This window comes from Sciurus vulgaris, assembly GCF_902686455.1.
Source record: "Sciurus vulgaris genome assembly, chromosome: 18".
In the NCBI taxonomy this organism is placed as follows: Eukaryota; Metazoa; Chordata; class Mammalia; order Rodentia; family Sciuridae; genus Sciurus; species Sciurus vulgaris.
Window position 1 is genome coordinate 1,416,002 of NC_136479.1, and position 15,771 is coordinate 1,431,772.

Consider the following 15,771-nt stretch of genomic DNA (forward strand, 5'->3'; position numbering starts at 1 on the left):
TTGATTGGCTGAGGGAAGCGGGGCCACGCTTATCAAAAGGAGCCCGAGGGTGAGCTCCCGCCTCCCATTGGCTCCAAGGAGCTTCACTCCGGCTCTCACCGAACGATCCGCGAGAGGAAGCGGAAGGAGCCCGTGGGCCCGCTGACGGTGCTATGGCGGGTGCTGGTGAACTTGCGGGCGCTGGTGAACTTGCGGGCGGGGACCCCAGAGCAGGCCGCGGTGAGCGTGCGGGCCGGGCTCGAGCCCCCGAGGAGTGCAGCGTCCTCCCCGCCCGCCTCCCGCACAGCGGTGTCTAGGGGCCCGGCGCACGGCCGCCCAGGTCCACGCGGGTGCACGCCCGCCAGGTTGCGGCTGCTCTTGGCCCTCAAAGCTTCGGCCTTCCCATGAGGACCGAGGCCCGGGGCTGCCGCTCCTCACCCGGATAGGGGCTGGGGGTGTGGAGGCCGCCCCGGCGCACAGTGCCGCGAGGCTGGGCCGAGGACCCTGAGCTGAGCCCGCCACGCCAGCGGGGAGCTAGCAGCGCTGGGTCTCTCGCCGTGCGTGTGGGCTCGCGCCCTCGCACGGAAGCAGGGCCGCACGCGGGGGCCCCGTGGAGAGGCGCCCCGGAGGCTCCACTTACAGGCGGGAGTCGGGGTAGGCTAGGCCTGGGGTCTTTGCTCGTGTTGCTTCGGAGAGGGGCAGTGGTCCCAGTCAGAATTCGGGAAGAGGGAGGGGTTTGGGGACCCTCTGAAGCAGCACTGAGGGCCTGTGGTTCCGGGGAGTCCCTGACCTCGCGACTTGTGTCTCACCAGAGCCTGGGAACCTGTCTGGCGTGCGGCACATCATCCTGGTCCTCTCAGGGAAGGGGGGCGTTGGGAAAAGCACCATCTCCACAGAGCTGGCCCTGGCACTGCGCCACGAGGGCAAGAAGGTGAGGCCCCTGCCCAGGGCTGAGCCTGGCTCCCCCAGCAGCCAGGGCTTAGTAACACCTGCCCTGAGCTGTGCCGCTTCCCCTGCTGCTTGAGGGTGGACGGAGGTCCACCTGAGGCGTGTCCCCTCAGCCCCCAGGCAGGCCTGGGAGGTCCAGCTGCCCTCACCATCAGCCTCCTTGCAGGTGGGGATCCTGGATGTGGACCTGTGTGGCCCCAGCATTCCACGCATGCTCCGGGCACAGGGCAAGGCCGTGCACCAGTGTGACAGTGGCTGGGTGCCTGTCTTTGTGGACCAAGAGCAGAGCATCTCTCTCATGTCTGTGGGCTTCCTGCTGGAGAACCCGGACGAGGCCGTGGTGTGGAGAGGGCCCAAGAAGAGTGGTAAAGACCCAGCAGGGGCCAGTGGCTGGCAGCCTTCCGTTCTTTCCCAGCTGACCCCTGGTGCCGAGTTGAAAAGCAGTGGGGCTGCCCTCCCCGCTCTTGCTTAGCCACTGCCTTTGAATGAAATCGGAACCCAGCACTGGCCTCTCCAGTCTGGAGACACGGCTTCTGCCACAGAAAGACTCCTGTTGTTCACTGCCAGGCAGGCAGGCATGCTCCAGGGGGCATGAGACAAGACCCAAGATCAAGTGCATGGCTCTGGCGGGTGTCATTCTGAGACCGCCAGCCATGGCTTCTCTGTTTCCCAGTTGGGAGGTGAGGGGTCTGCTCAGACTGAACCCACACTGCAGGTGCCTGAGGCCACCCAGTGTGGAACACGTCACTGGACGGGGCCCTGCTTCCTCTGGAGCACAGAGCAGGTGGCTGCCCCCATGGGCCAGCGAGGCACTCTGCTGCTGGCCATCTCGTCAGGCATGAGAGCTCAGTCCTGTCTGTTTGGGGCTTGGGACAGGGTTGGGTGTGCAGGGTAGCGCAGGAGCTAGAAAGAAAGGGTGCTTGTGGGGGCCGGGGCAGCCCCCACGTGTGATCAGAGCTCTGCCTCACACTGCAGTGGCCCAGGACATCCAGAAGCCTGTCCGACGGAGGCTGGTGGAGCCCCGGGCTGGGTACAGTGAAGTCCACCTGGCTGGTCTTGCCCCTTCCCCGGGTCCCAGGTCTTCACGGCACAGGCTCACTCATCCCCACCCCGGATCTCTGCAGCACTGATAAAGCAGTTTGTGTCTGATGTGGCTTGGGGAGAGCTGGACTACCTGGTTGTGGACACACCGCCCGGTACCTCTGATGAGCACATGGCCACCGTGGAAGCCCTACGCCCCTACAGGCCCCTGGGGGCCCTCATGGTCACCACTCCACAGGTACCTTCACAGCCCTGCCCCATGCCCTCCCTGCTGGCCTGGGCCTTTTTCTGTTCACAATACACTTATGGTACTGAGTCAGTGGCAGACTGACCCAGTCATCTCTCCTGACCTCCAGGCGGTGTCCGTGGGGGATGTGAGGCGGGAGTTGACCTTCTGTAGGAAGACAGGGCTGCAGGTGATGGGGGTCGTGGAGAACATGAGTGGCTTCGCCTGCCCACACTGCGCCGTGAGTCCTGGGAGGTGGCCAGGGCCCTTACCTGGGCGGGCACCCAGGCATGTGCAGCTCACGTGGGGCTTTGAGGAAGTGGAGGGTGGTGTCACCACCTGGACCTGCTCCCAGCCCTGCTGTAGGTCTCCCCTGGCTTTCAGCATAGTGGGCAACAATGGGTGCCTGTGGCCTCTGTCTCCTAGGCGTGCACCAACATTTTCTCCAGGGGTGGTGGGGAGGAACTGGCTCGGCGAGCGGGAGTTCCCTTCTTAGGTGAGTACCAAGAGTGGGCACTGAGGACCCAACTTACCCTTGCTGTGGGGTCTGACTCATCTTCTCGAATAAGGTGCTGGTGCTCTTGTCTCCAGCTGAACAGGAAAGTTGCCCTCCACCCAGCTTCAGCTGGAGACACTGAGGTCCCCACTGCTTGTCCTATATTCTTTGGGCAATCATGAGAGACAGGACAGCCTGATGGAGGGCAGCAGCATGGCCCTTTGTGTGCTCGGTGCCTGCCAGCACCTTCTCCCTGGCTGCCTCTCCGTGCCCGCAGGCTCTGTGCCCCTGGACCCCGAGCTCAGCAGAAGCCTAGAGGAGGGCCGTGACTTCATCCAGGAGTTCCCCAAGAGCCCTGCGTTTTCCGCCCTCACCTCCATAGCCCGGGAGATTCTGAATGCTACGCCAGCCCTGCTCTCCTGACAGGCAGCCCATGGCCTCCTGGTGCTGCCATGGGCTCTGCTCAGCCCCCAGCGGCTTTCACAGTGGACGTTGGGTGTGGTTCCTGTGGCCTGCACTGTGTGGACATCTCCGGCCTGACCTGCCCTTGGAGATGTTTCAGAGGTGTCCTGAGTGGACTTGAGGCTGACAACGGTGCGGGTCCTGGCATCGTGATTTGCTAGTCCCAACCCTAGTCACGCTCGCCCCTAGAGGGATGGACTTCTCCACGCAGCTGAGGTCACCCTGTTCACAGCCTTGCCCAAGACATCACCATCCTCAGGCGACTGCTAACAGAGAGCCTCTGTAAGGTGGTACAGTGGTCAGGCATGTCCAGTGACTTAGAGGAACCTGCCATTAAATGGCCTGGTCAGGCACATGTGTTGGATCGTTCTGTCCTTGGTGGTGAAAGCTTTTGCTCCCTGAAGCCTAGGGCTGGACCAGCCATAGTTGCCTTGTCCCAGGCCCCTGAAGATTCGGGTAAGGATGTGTCTGCATGTTGTTTTGAGGGAGTTTGGCAAGATTTTGTGCTATCAAAAACCTGAGGTGACACGGAGCCCTGATAGAGTGGCATACCACGGGCCAGAGCAGAGCCTTAGGCCAGAGAACTTGAGCTTAGTTTTGAGCTGAAGGGGCCCTTTCCTCACTTTTCCTGGTAAGTCCCGAAGGAACCCTGTTTGGGAAGCAGAGTAGTGGCATGAGGCATGTTCCTTCCAAGGGAAGAGCTGAAAACTTCCAGAGGGAGACAGGTCAGGGCCCGGGAACTCCAGGTGTGCCCCCATGTGCTCACTGGCTTGCTGTCACCATGGACTGCAGGGCCCCTGAGCACAGCTTTGCCTGGCTGCTTGGGACCAGGACACCTGAGAGTGCATTGCCTGGTCACAGCATGATGCCCCAAAGAGGGACATTTTGCTGAGTTTCGAGAGGACTGAGTAAGTGCCTGTGGTTTCTCAGGTGGGAAGGTGTCCTGGGGGCCAAGAGGATGTGAGGATGCAGCAGAACCTGGGCCACGGCAAGAGATTGAAGCAGGGCACAACACGGGACTGAGGTGGTGGCTCCTGGGGTGGCAGAGCTGGGGCAGGATCCGGAGGGGAGGCGTAGCCACCTCCCGTTCCCCGGGGTCAGCCCTGAGGGTCACACGCTGTGTCTGCTGGTTCACTTTAATTGTTGGCAGCTGGAACACTGCTGTGCCCCACCCTCCTGACCAGGCCCTGGGGACATACGTGCCTGTGCCCACCCGAGCGACCTGAGCAGCCCAGGAGCTGAGGGCAGCATACGGGTAGGGCAAGCTGGGCAGGGGCGCTAAGCCAGGAGCCCTGGTCAGCAGTGCGCAAAGTGGTCCTCGCCAACGTCCCGCAGGTCGAGGCCCACCAGGGCGGCCGGGCTGGCGCAGGTGATGTTGTTGTGGGTGTGCCCAGGCCGGCAGTCGTCGCCCTCACAGATGGCCGGGACCGAGCGAGGCACGACGCTGGGGTTCTGCAGGGCGAAGTCCCGCAGTGCCCTGAGGGAGCAGCGGCAGTCCCAGGGGTTGCCCTCCAGCCACAGGCGCTCCAGGCCAGGGGGCTGCGGCAGGAAGGTCTGCAGGGAGTTGTTCCTGAGGCTGAGGTAGCGCAGCCGGCCCAGCGGTGAGAAAAGGTCCTGGGGCAGCACCTCCAGGCGGTTGTGCGAGAGGTCCAGCCAGAAGGCCCGCTGCAGGGGCCGTAGGATGTCTGCCGGCAGGGCTGACAGATGATTGCGGGAGAGCAGCAGGTACTCCAGCTGGCTGAGGCCCTGGAAGAGCCCGCGGGGCAGGCGCGTGAGCTGGTTGGAGGTGAGGTCCAGCTCCTGGAGGGAGTGCAGCGCCCCCAGGCTCTGCTCCTCGATGCTGGAGATGCCACTGTCCTTGAGGAAGAGTCTGCGCAGCCCTGAGAGGCCGGCAAAGGTTTGGGGGCGCAGCCGGCCCAGGCAGGTGCCCTCTAGGTGAAGGCTGTGCAGCGTGCCCAGGCCTCGGAACACCTGTTCCGGGAGGTTCCGCAGGCAGTTGCCAGAGAGATTCATGACTGCCACGTTGAAGAGGCCGAGGAAGCTGCCCACCTTGACCTCCTGGATCTGGTTGTCGTTGAGCGTGAGCACCTCCAGCTGCCCCAGGCCCTCAAATGTCTTCTCCGCCAGCTGCCGGATGCGGTTGTGCCCGAGCTGCAGCTCTTCCAGGAAGTGCAGGTCCTTGAAGGTGCGTGGCCGCAGGCTGCCAAGGGCATTGTGTGCCAGGCGCAGGACGTGCAGGCCCAGCAGGCCAGGGAAGGTGTCCTCCAGGAGGCTGGCCACGCGATTGTGCGACAGGTCCAGCCAGCGCAGTGCCTTCATGCCCAGGAAGGCACCAGGGGCCACGGCCGTGATGAGGTTGCGGTCCAGGTAGAGCTTCTGAAGCCGGGGCAGCTGTGCAAAGACGTGGGCCTTGACGCTCCGCAGCGCGTTCCTGCTCAGGTCCAGTTCCCGCAGCTCGCCCAGGCCGCAGAAGAGTGCCGGCTGCAGGTAGGCCAGCTTGTTGCCGGCCAGCACCAGCTCGCGGAGGCTGCCCAGGCCCTGGAACACGGTGTCTGGCAGCACCACCAGGCTGTTCCAACCCAGGTTGAGGTCCCAGAGGTGCGGGAGGCCCTGGAAGAGGCCCTCCTCCAGCCTGCCGAGCAGGTTGTTGCTGAGGCTGAGCGAGGCCAGGCTGGGTGTGTGCGTAAAGGAGCCCGCGGCCAGGCTGCGGAGCTGGTTCCGCTCCAGGTGCAGGTGGTACAGGTTCCGCAGGCCCAAGAGCGCCTGCGGCTCCAGGCCAGCCAGCTGGCTGCCCTGCAGGTTGAGGAAGTCCAGGTTGGAGAGGTTCCGGAAGGCTGCCGGGGGAACAGAGGAGAGGTTGTTGCCATCTAGCCACAGGGCCCTGGTGCCGTCTGGGATGCCACCGGGCAGACGCGTGAGGTTCCTGGAGCTGCAGAAAACGCTGAGCTCCTCCGTGTCATCCTCATAGCTGCAGGTGCAGACGGCTGGGCATGGGGGGCCCTCGGTGTCCACCAGCACTCTAGGCTCAGCTCCATCCAGGCCGCAGGAGCCCAGTGCTGCCCAGGAGACCAGCAGTGCCACCAGGGCTAGGCCTCCTGCAGGGAGAGGGGATCTGGCAGGGTCCCCTGGAGGTGAGCAAGACCCCAGACTTGCTCAGACCTCAGCTGTACCTAGAGGGTCTCACTTGTGAACTGAGACATGGTCACCCCACTTCAATGCCAAGCGAAGGCCAGCTGGTGGCCAAGCTGGCTCAGGAGCTGACTGCACTTGCCACCCGCAAGGCCGGCAGGTGGCAGTCCCACTCTCGATGCAGGGAATACAGAGGGCTCGGCTCCCTAGCTTCTCCCAGGCTCATGGCACGGGCCATCAAGCCTTGTGGAGTCCACATCCCCTGGGTCATGTACTTGAGCAGGGCCAGGCTGCCACACTAGCCCAGAAGAAGGCAGAAAAGACCAAGCTATCAGCCAGGATCTGACCATTTTTGGAATATTCTGGAAATGACCCAGATGGGGTGTCTACTTGTTGCCCTCTGTGGTGGACAGCGAGCCAGGTGCCCCTACCATGAGGCCCCCAGATCAGGGGCACTGCCCATCTGTTCCCCAGTGGGTACGGCCTGCACTTGGGCCTTGGCCCGTGCTAGCAGAAGAGCAGGACGCAGGCCTCATGGCAGATGGGGACCCGACCGTCCACTTCCCAGGCCCCAGGTGCCACGGAGCCAGACAGCAGCCTCCCCAGCAACAGTGTCCAGACCTCCTCCACTGGGTCCCTCCTGTCCCTGCCCAGAGAGCTCCAGGTCCCGGGGTGCTGGGTGGGCAGGGGCCACACATCAGACCCTCACCTGTGGCTCCTCTGCTGTGATGAGGCAGAGGTGGCCCAAGGTGGCCCAAGAGCGGGGGTGGGTAGCCCAAAGAGGTGGGTAAGGAGCAAGGAGGTCTCCCACCCACCCAGAACCAGCACCAGAGAAGAATGGAGGCCGGGAAGGCAGTGGGCTCTGGTTTGGTGGAGGGTCCAGGCAAAGTCCCCTTCATGGTGGTGTGAGGAGCACCTAGCCCTGTCCCTGCACTGTCATGCCAGGCCCAGCTGTGTCCCCTCCCACCATAGTCCCACGGGCCCTCCCAGAGCTGAGCCCTCCGCTTGCCTCGTGGGGTCCCCAGCCGCCTGTGCCCAGAGCAAGTGGTGGGAACCCTGGGCGCCTCACCTTTCCTGCAGGCCATCCCGCGTGCAGAGCAGGCTGCAGCAGGCGGTGAGTAGGGGCCGTCTACTGGGCCGGCGCCCGTGCCCTGTGTTTCCCCACTGAAGGGACGGCCCCTTTAACCCCCTCATGCCGGGTGGCCAGCAGGAGTCCAGATCCCTGGGTGCACAGTGCAGGGAAACAGCTAGGGGCCTTGTCCACCCGGAGGCTTCCTTCAGGATCTGAGGTGGGCTGTGGTGCTGCTCTGGGGGCCATCAGGCCTGTCATGTGCCCCCTGTAGGTAGGATGCAGCCAGAGGTGGGGGCAGGGACACCAGACCAGCAGCCTATGACGGGCTGTGCTTAAGACGGGCCCGGGGGACCCAGGGCCTCACTAGCTCCTGATACAAGCAGGGGCCCTTGGGTAGCTCCTGGGGCACCAGGGACCCCAGGGTCCTCTGACTGCATGACTGTTGGGTAAGCCGGTGCCGGGCACGCTGCCCACCCTGGGGTTTCCCAACAGCCTGAGTGGTATCCGCCTTTCATGATCCAGGGACTGGGGTCTGTCCGGGGTCCAGGCCCAGCCTTGGCCCTACTTGTGACCTCAAGGTCAGCTGATGTCTGGCCACTGCCCCTCCCCCAAGGCCTCTTCTAGGAATACCTGGCAGGGCCACTGGCCACCTCGTGTTTGCCTCCCCTGGCACTGTCCTAGGACAGGCAGGCAGGGAAGACAGTGGGCAGCCTGGCCTCAGAGTCCGGTCTCGTGGCCGTGATCAGCCTCCACCTGCCCCATACTACCCTGCAAAGTCCAGCAAGACCTGGCCACCCCTGTCACCCACAGGGATGTGTCCCTGGTGCCTGGCCTGGCTTGAGGTCACCCCGGGGTTGGGCTGGGAGAAGGCTGCACGGGGTGAGGGCTCTCCCAAGCAGTCCCTGGCTCCACTCACCAGCTCAGACCACATCTTCACGTCCCTCCTGCAGGGCCGAGTGGGCGTGGCTTGACCCACACCCCAAGGCCTCCAGAAGACCCTCTTCATGTCTATCCCTTTTCCCTGCTGGGGACAGTGGGAACAGGGGTGCAAGAAGGTGCCAGAGAAGGCAAAACTAGGTCTGCAGAGGGGCAGATTGAGGGGGATTGAGGGTCTCCACATATGCACCTCCTAGAAAGGCAGAAAGAAGAGGCTGACCAGGTGGGGTGGTGGGGAGCAAGGGGCTGCAGGTCCTGCCTGCACTGCTCTGTCTCCAGGGATTTTCCAGGTCATTCCTCAACCTCTCTTCTGAGAAATTATAGATCCACAGGGAGAAAGTCCACACCTGGAGCCAGAGCGCAGTTTACACAGCCAAAAGTGTGACCTCAGCAGGCCTCCGAGGCCAGTGGCCGAGGCCTCTTCTGGGAACCCCACCGACCCTGGCTCCCAGGTGGATTTGGGAAGAAGAGTCAGTGTCGCTGTGGTTTACTCTGGTAGGGGAGGGGCTGCAGTCTTCCTGTCCACTAGAGGCCAGCTTCATGTGGTGGGGACACGCTAACCGAGATTTTGGCAGCTGGGTTAGGCCCACGTCAGCCTCATGAATCCTGCAGCCACACAGAAGGGTGCACAGGACACACTGCTCCGCCCCTGGGCTCTGCAGAGGATGCCTGCCCTGCCCAGGCACTGGCCCTACTCCCTGGCAGCCTGCGCTGGGCCACCTGAGCATCCCCCTGAGCTGAATTCAGTGCTGTCTTCAGCCCTCAGGCACAGGGTCTGGCTGCCTCTGACATCAGGCATGTGCCTCTGCCCATGTGGGATGGGTTCCCAGATCGTCCCCAGCAGTACTGCTGAGGTGGTCTGAGCGTTCCATGGGGTGCACTTGTGGGGACCCAGACACCCCGTCCTCACTGATGCCTCCAGAGGTCTTTGTGCTTTGCTGCTGGCAAATGGAGGGTAGCACCATCATTTTAATGTGTTTTCCCAGTCCCCAGGGAGACCCCACACCTTTCCAGAGGCTGGCTGGCCCTGGATGGAGCCGCGTGGATGAGTCTACCTGGCCGTCTGTCAGTCCGAGTTCTGAGATGTGTTTGAAAGTGCATTCTGGCTGCAAGCTGCGAGTGTCTTCTCTGGTGCTGTGACTGGCCTCGTGCTGGTGAGTTGTAAAGCAGTCTCAGACCTCGTGTTGAGCTTGACCTAGACCCCCACTCAAGGCAGAGGGCCGGGTTCTATGTGTCTGTCAGACTCTGGTTTCCAGTCCTGCTTGCATACGGACTCGGTGTGTTCTCAGGGTGTCTCACGGCACCCTATGGTCTCCCCTTCCCCACGTCAGCTGCAGTCTGGCGGCCACTGCCCTGCCTGGCTCAGGGGGCCCTCACTGCTGCTCCTCCTGGGCTCGGGTCACTGCCTTGGCGTTCGCTTCCCCTGCAGCAGCACCCCCTGCACGGGCCCCTCCACACGTCCTGACGTGGGCGGGCAGGTCCTCCCTCCCAGGGGGAGCTTGAAGCCGCGGATGAGCCGTATTCCCTGGTACGTTGGCCGCAGTCTCCCCGCTGGATTCTGCAGTGTGTTGTGATCTTGCGTGTGCTGTAGGTCCTTTTCCTATGTTATCACTACTACTACTACTATGGTCCTAGGGACTGAACCCAAGGGCGTTCTACCACTGAGCCACACCCCCAGCCCTTTTTATTTGAAACAGGGTGTCGCTAAGTTGCCGAGGCTGGCCTTGAACTTAGGAGCCTTCTGCCTCAGCCTGTGAGGTGCTGGGATCACAGGCGTGGCTGCTGTGCCCGGCTGTTGGTTTTGACGCTCCCGTTACCCTTTCTCCTTCTCAGCTTCGCTCTCTAGAAGCCTGCGGGGACCACATGGTGTCCCCTGCACACCACCCTCCTCTGCACCCTCCTGAAGCCACGCCGTGCTGTGTGATTCCTGTGCTCAGAACTCCCAGCAAGCATACCAGCAGTGGCCTCAGGAAACATGTGGACCACATGGAGTGGCCAATCTAGCTGGAGCACTTGTGCCCAGGTCCTCCCACAGGGCTTGCTCCATGGGCTGTCAGCTGGGGCACCTGGTCCATTTGCCTGGCAGACCTTGAGGACTGCGGGGCCAGGCTCTGGGACAGCACCTCCTGAGCCTGCAGGGGACACAGGTGGCTTACTTGGTGGCGGTCTTCAGCTGTTCTGATGATCCTTCTCTGGTAGCTAGTGGGCTGAACGCCTTTGTGTTTATGGGCCAATTCATATTTCTTCATTGAAATAGTGTATTTTTTGCCTACTTTTAATTGGATTGTTTATATTCTCATAACTGAGTTTTAGCACTATAGATTTGACTTATTACAGATTACTTGATGTGAAATTTGCCAACATCTCTTCCAGTCTGGGCTTGTCTACTGTCAAAAATCTAGTCCTTTGACGTATAGAAGACTTTCACTTGCAGAGAACCAGTGTCCCCGCGTCTCTTGCTCCTCGGAGTCTGGGTGTTGCCAACAGCGCTGCCAGAGCCTGTCGCCCTCTCAGCTTGTAGCCTAGACCCTTCCTCAGTGCTGGGGTCCCACTTGAGTGCATTTGCAAGTGATGAGGGTGCCTGGGGCTCACCCTTCCACGTCTGGACGTCCGTGTTGGCAGGCCAGCTGCCCAGCGCCAGTCTTCTCTAGACTTCCGCTCGGACCCTGGCACTCCAGGCCTGCCTCGAGTGGCCCACGCCTCATCATCTGGTGTGTGACGATTCCTGAAATCAGGTGTTCTGAGGCCCTACGACTTTCCCCTCCAAGTCGTTTTGGTTCCCTGCGCTTCCATGTGCACTTAGAAAGCCCTCCTGGATCTTGCTAGCTGCACTGGGCTGCAGATGGGCGCAGGAGAACTGGCCTCTCGACAGTGGCCTTCCAACCATGAGCAGGAGGCCTTTCCTTTCCTTGGGTCTTATTTTGGAGGTGCAGGGGTCAGACCCAGGTCCTCACACCTGCATGCACGCCAGCCAGGAGGGTGCTCCCCTGAGCCACATCCCAGATCTTTTTTTTGAGGCAGGGTCTCAACTAAGTTGCTGAGGTTGGCCTGGACCTGGGGCTACCCTTCACCCTGAAGGCCCTGGGACCACGGGTGTGGACTGCGCCGACTGTTAAGCCTTTAGTCGAAGGCTGTCAGTTCTCAGCTAAGTTTTAGTTTATGTGGTTTTCAGTGTATGAACTTCCTTAGATAAAGTAGTTCCTAGGTATTTTACTAGTTTTCGTGCTATTGTGAATGGAATTTTCTTAATTTTTATTTTTGGATATCTAGTACATAGGAATACAACAAATTTGGTCAGGCACAGTGTCACAGCTATAATCCCAGTGACTCAGGAGGCTGAGGCAGGAGGATCACAAGCTCAAGACCCTCAGCAACTCAATGACACCCTGTCTCAAAACAAAAAAAAAGGGCCGGGGACGTGGCTCAGTGGTAGAGCATCCCTGGGTTAAACCCCAGTCCTAAAAACATGAATTAATATTTTTTAGGTGTAGATGGACACAATACATTTATTTTTATGTGGTGCTGAGGATTGAACCCATTGCCTCACACATGCAAGATGAGCACTCAGCCACTGAGCCACAGCCCCAGCCTGAATAGTGAATCAGTCTTTTACAAGTTGTTCTTTGGAGACACACGCCAGCAGTGTACATCTTGACACATGAGACATACAGAGTGCAACTCTAACGGTCCACTCTCGTGGTCGTACATGATTTGGGGTTTCGTAAACATGTGGACTGGTCTTTGCCTCTACTGGACCTGGGTCCCGGCCTTGCTGTGGGCAGGGTCAGCCGTGAGGGGTGCTCACCCAGCCCTCCCCTCCAGCAGGGTGCTGCCCTCTGTCCTCCCGTGCGCCTCCGGGGCACAGTGTGGTCCTGGTCTCTCTCCTGCCGGCCACGGTGAAGCCCTGTGCTCTCTGGGATGCTTCCCACCAGTGATGTCCACGCCCTGGTCTCTAGAGCCTATGGCCACGTGAGGTCCCACAGCAGACGGGGATTGAGACCGCAGTCCCCAGACCTTGACAAGTGTCAGGGGCTGTCTGGTGAGCCCAGTGCTGGCCTGGGAAGCAAGAGGCAGAAGGCAGTGATGAGAGGCAAGGCCAGGACCCGGCCGCTGTGCTGCACTGCGGAGGGCAGGAGGGACCGCATGCTCAGGAATGCCGCAGGCCACGGACGCAGATTCTCCTGGAGCCTTCAGAAGGAGCGGCCCTGTGGACACCTTGATCCAACCCAGTGAGGCCCACAGCTGGCTTCCGATCTCTGGTGATCTGTGACGGCAGCAAGAAGAAACAGGCGCCCTCGTCGCTGAGAACACTTGTTCCTGTTTCATGAGGTATTTTACCACCACGGGCACTGATGCTGGGTGAGCCTGTTTCACCAAACCCGTGTTCCTGAGCAAGTCCTGCTAAGTCCTGGTGTGATGCTCACCCTGGCTTGCTAAGATCATTAAGCACTGTTTATGTCTGTTCCTGACAGAAAGCGATTTGCACTTGGTGCATGACGTCTTTCTCCGGGTTTGGTACCAGGTGTGATGTCAGCCTGGTAAGGGAAGGCGGGCTGTTCCCTCCTTTGTGTCCTGGAAAAGCCTATGAATGACTGGTGGTCTCCACAGAATGCCACAGCAAGGCTCTGGGGGCTGGGCTCTTTGTAGCCAGGATTAGGACTTCCTAATTCAGTTTCTTGGTGTAGATATATTCAGATGTTTTTGTCTTCCTCAAAAGACAGGGTCTTGCTGAGTTGCCCAAACTGGCCTCAAATTCCTGGGCTCAAGCGAGCCTCCTGCCTCAGCCTCCCAAGTACAAGCACACAGCACCACGCTGGCTGGGTTTCCCCCACCTTTGGTCAATTTAATTTGTGCTAAGAACTTGCCCACTTCACCTAATTTACTTAAGAGTTCTCCTCTCATTCCCTCATAAGCCCTGTTAACTTCTGCAGGATCAGCTCAAGTGATTTCTCCTCTCTCACTCGCGATTTTCGAAATTCCTGTCTTCTCGGGTTTTGTCAGCCATCTAGCCAAGGGTTTGCCACTTTTCTGTTTTCTATTTACTAATTTACTCCTCTCTTCTGATTCTCTTGGGCTTATCTTCTAGTTTCTTAAAGTGCAGCCTCTATTTCCTGTCTGAGAACTTCTTTCTTGACTCAAGTCAGTGTGCAGGGTTGTAAACTCCCTCTGCCCACTGGTTAGCCGCGCCTCGTTTTCTGTCATTGACCATATGCTATTTAGAAACATTTTAATTTCCAAACATTTGGTATTTTTCTAGATTTTCTGTTGCAGATCTCTAGTTCTGCTGGGGTCAGAGAACAGAACACACTTGTATGTGCTTCTGGGGTTTGAATTCGAGGTGCTCTACCACTGAGCCACACCCCCAGAACTTTTAATTTTGAAATGGCCAAGTTGCCCAGTCTGGCCTCAAACTTGTGATCCTCCTGCCTCAGCCTCCCAAGCTGCTGGGATCACAGGTGCACACCACCACACCCAGCTGCAATAAACTCTGAGCTGGCGAGGGTGACGGGGGTGGGTCAGGGGTGTCCTGCCTCTTGCCAGCGCACTCCCCAGGAGTGTGTACGTCTGCAGAGGTGACCCCTTCATCTGAACCCCAGGCTGCTGAGGGAGGGACTGTGGGGACAGTGGTGACCTCCATGCCATCGCCGAGGCCAGGCCCTCTGTGGATCCTCCAGGTTCTGACTCCTGCCCAGCCTCTGGGGAAGCCTGCTTCCCAGAATCCCCACTTCCCTGGTTTGGCAGACTGACAAGTGACAGCTTCCAACCACTAGAGGGGTAGGTGAGCAACACTAAGTGTGCAAGTGCCTCTGACCTTTCCTCCTCCCGGGGCCTCAGGCCTCTGGGCCTGTACCTTCGTGATGGACCACACCTCAGTCCCTCACTGTGCAGCTTCGACAGCTAGTTGTGCTGGGCACAGTGACACATGCTCGTAAACCTAGCTACTCCAGAGGCTGAGGAGGAGGATCAGAAGTTTGAGGCCAGCCTCAGCAAATAAGGTCTGGGGATGCAGTTCCATGAAAGAGCACTCTTGGGTTCAACCCCTGTACAACCACCACCTAAAACCAAAAACGACTAGTTTTAAGTTGTACAAATTTTACCGAGATGAAACACGGTCTTTGTTTGCTTAGTAAGAAAGTTACTAAAATCCAAGTGATTTTTTTTTTTTTTTTTTTTTTTATCCGAGATGCCTTTTCATCAAGTTTTTGTGATTCTCTCCCTGAAGGGCGCTTCCAGAGGGACGCCCTGGTTTTCTACAGTGTGGGGAAGGGCACCGGGCTCTGCTGAGCTTGCCTGTCCCCTCAGCTGCAGCTTCTGGGCACCTCCCCTCCCCAGGCTGAGGGCACAGTCCCCACCAGTCTGCCCTCACCTCAGACACCAGCCACAAGTGTGAGGCCCCAGGCCGCCTGCACTGGCCACCTGGCTGCAAACTCAGGGGCTCCCAGGGCCCTCGGAACTCCAGAGGATGCGGGCGCAGGACTGCGGCTTTCTCACGGAGGAAGTCAGGCTGGTTGGGGACCCTCTGTGGAATCCCGCTGCTGTCACCCCGCACCCTTCCCAGCCTAGGGTCCTGCCTTGCTAGACCTGGCCCCCTGAATGGACTGCTCAGCTGCCTCTCCTCCCTGGCTCTGTTTTCCTGGTGAGCAATTGGGGAGTGAGCCAGAGGCTCATAAATGACAAAGACCTGAGGGCTGAGGTCACCTCCCAGGACCACAGCACCTTTGCCTTCCAGCTCTGTAGCGCTCCTCTCCTCCCTCCAGCAGAGCAGAAGTTCTCACCACACGGCGGCTCTTGTGTGGTCACTGCCAAGTGCCCAGAGCCTGTGGCGTCCCCACATAACCAGCACTCAGGTGTCTGCTAGCCCACTAGTGAGGCCGCAGAGGTCCCCTTCTGGCCTGAGCCAGCGTACTTTAGTCCTGGTCCCAACACTCAGTGAGAGCCAGTGTCCCCCCTGGTGGTTAGGGTTGATGCTAAGCCGCAGTGGCAGGGGAATGTGACACTAGCACAGGACAACCAGCCGAGCCTGCCAGAGCGTGGGCACGTGAGGCCTTCCACAACACAGAGGCTGGCGGCATGGATGGGCGGGTACCCATCCCCTGTGGGCATGAGAGGCATTTCATGTCAATTTTGTTTTTTGTTACTAGGAACTGAACCCAGTGGTGCTTTACCACCAAGTTACACCCCCAGCCCTTTTTATTTTTTACTTTGAGATGGGGTTCCACTAAGTTGCTGAGGCTGGCCTTGAACTTGAAATCCTCCCCTGCCTCAGCCTCCTGAGTCACTGGGCTTACAGGCCCGGGGATTCACCCGAGTCCCATGAATCTTAACCCTGAATGTGAAAAGCAAAACAAAACCTTCAGCCTTCTCCACGGGAGGGTTGCTGGGTGGGAGGCATCCACTAAGCAGGACACACATTTACCACAGGTAAAGAAGTCACGCCTGATCCAGTACACGAAGAGCGTCCACTCCACTAGACAGCAGGAC

At 59.7% G+C, this 15,771-nt stretch overlaps 2 protein-coding genes across 4 annotated transcripts; one reads left to right on the forward strand and one right to left on the reverse strand.

The window, feature by feature from the left end:
• The first annotated feature begins 55 nt into the window (after positions 1-55).
• NUBP2 (NUBP iron-sulfur cluster assembly factor 2, cytosolic) lies at positions 56-10,347 on the forward strand. Of its 2 annotated transcripts, XR_013760703.1 has the most exons (8): positions 77-219; positions 792-910; positions 1,094-1,292; positions 2,052-2,206; positions 2,325-2,435; positions 2,621-2,690; positions 9,276-9,443; positions 10,123-10,347. XR_013760703.1 is itself a non-coding variant. In XM_079120990.1 (7 exons), the coding sequence occupies exons 1-7, from the start codon at positions 153-155 to the stop codon at positions 3,111-3,113; spliced, it is 867 nt and encodes a 288-aa protein (XP_078977116.1). In that variant the 5' UTR covers positions 56-152; the 3' UTR covers positions 3,114-3,505. The 2 variants fall into 2 exon arrangements, 1 of the variants encoding a protein (XP_078977116.1); XM_079120990.1 differs by lacking the exons at positions 9,276-9,443; positions 10,123-10,347 and adding an exon at positions 2,968-3,505 and having other exon boundaries at positions 56-219.
• IGFALS (insulin like growth factor binding protein acid labile subunit) lies at positions 4,262-7,461 on the reverse strand. Of its 2 annotated transcripts, none has more exons than XM_079120983.1 (2): positions 7,351-7,461; positions 4,262-6,247 (listed from the first exon to the last, which is right to left on the reverse strand). In XM_079120983.1, the coding sequence occupies exons 1-2, from the start codon at positions 7,364-7,366 to the stop codon at positions 4,449-4,451; spliced, it is 1,815 nt and encodes a 604-aa protein (XP_078977109.1). In that variant the 5' UTR covers positions 7,367-7,461; the 3' UTR covers positions 4,262-4,448. The 2 variants fall into 2 exon arrangements, with proteins under 2 accessions (XP_078977109.1, XP_078977108.1); XM_079120982.1 differs by having other exon boundaries at positions 4,262-6,277; positions 7,351-7,381.
• Positions 10,348-15,771: the final 5,424 nt, after the last annotated feature.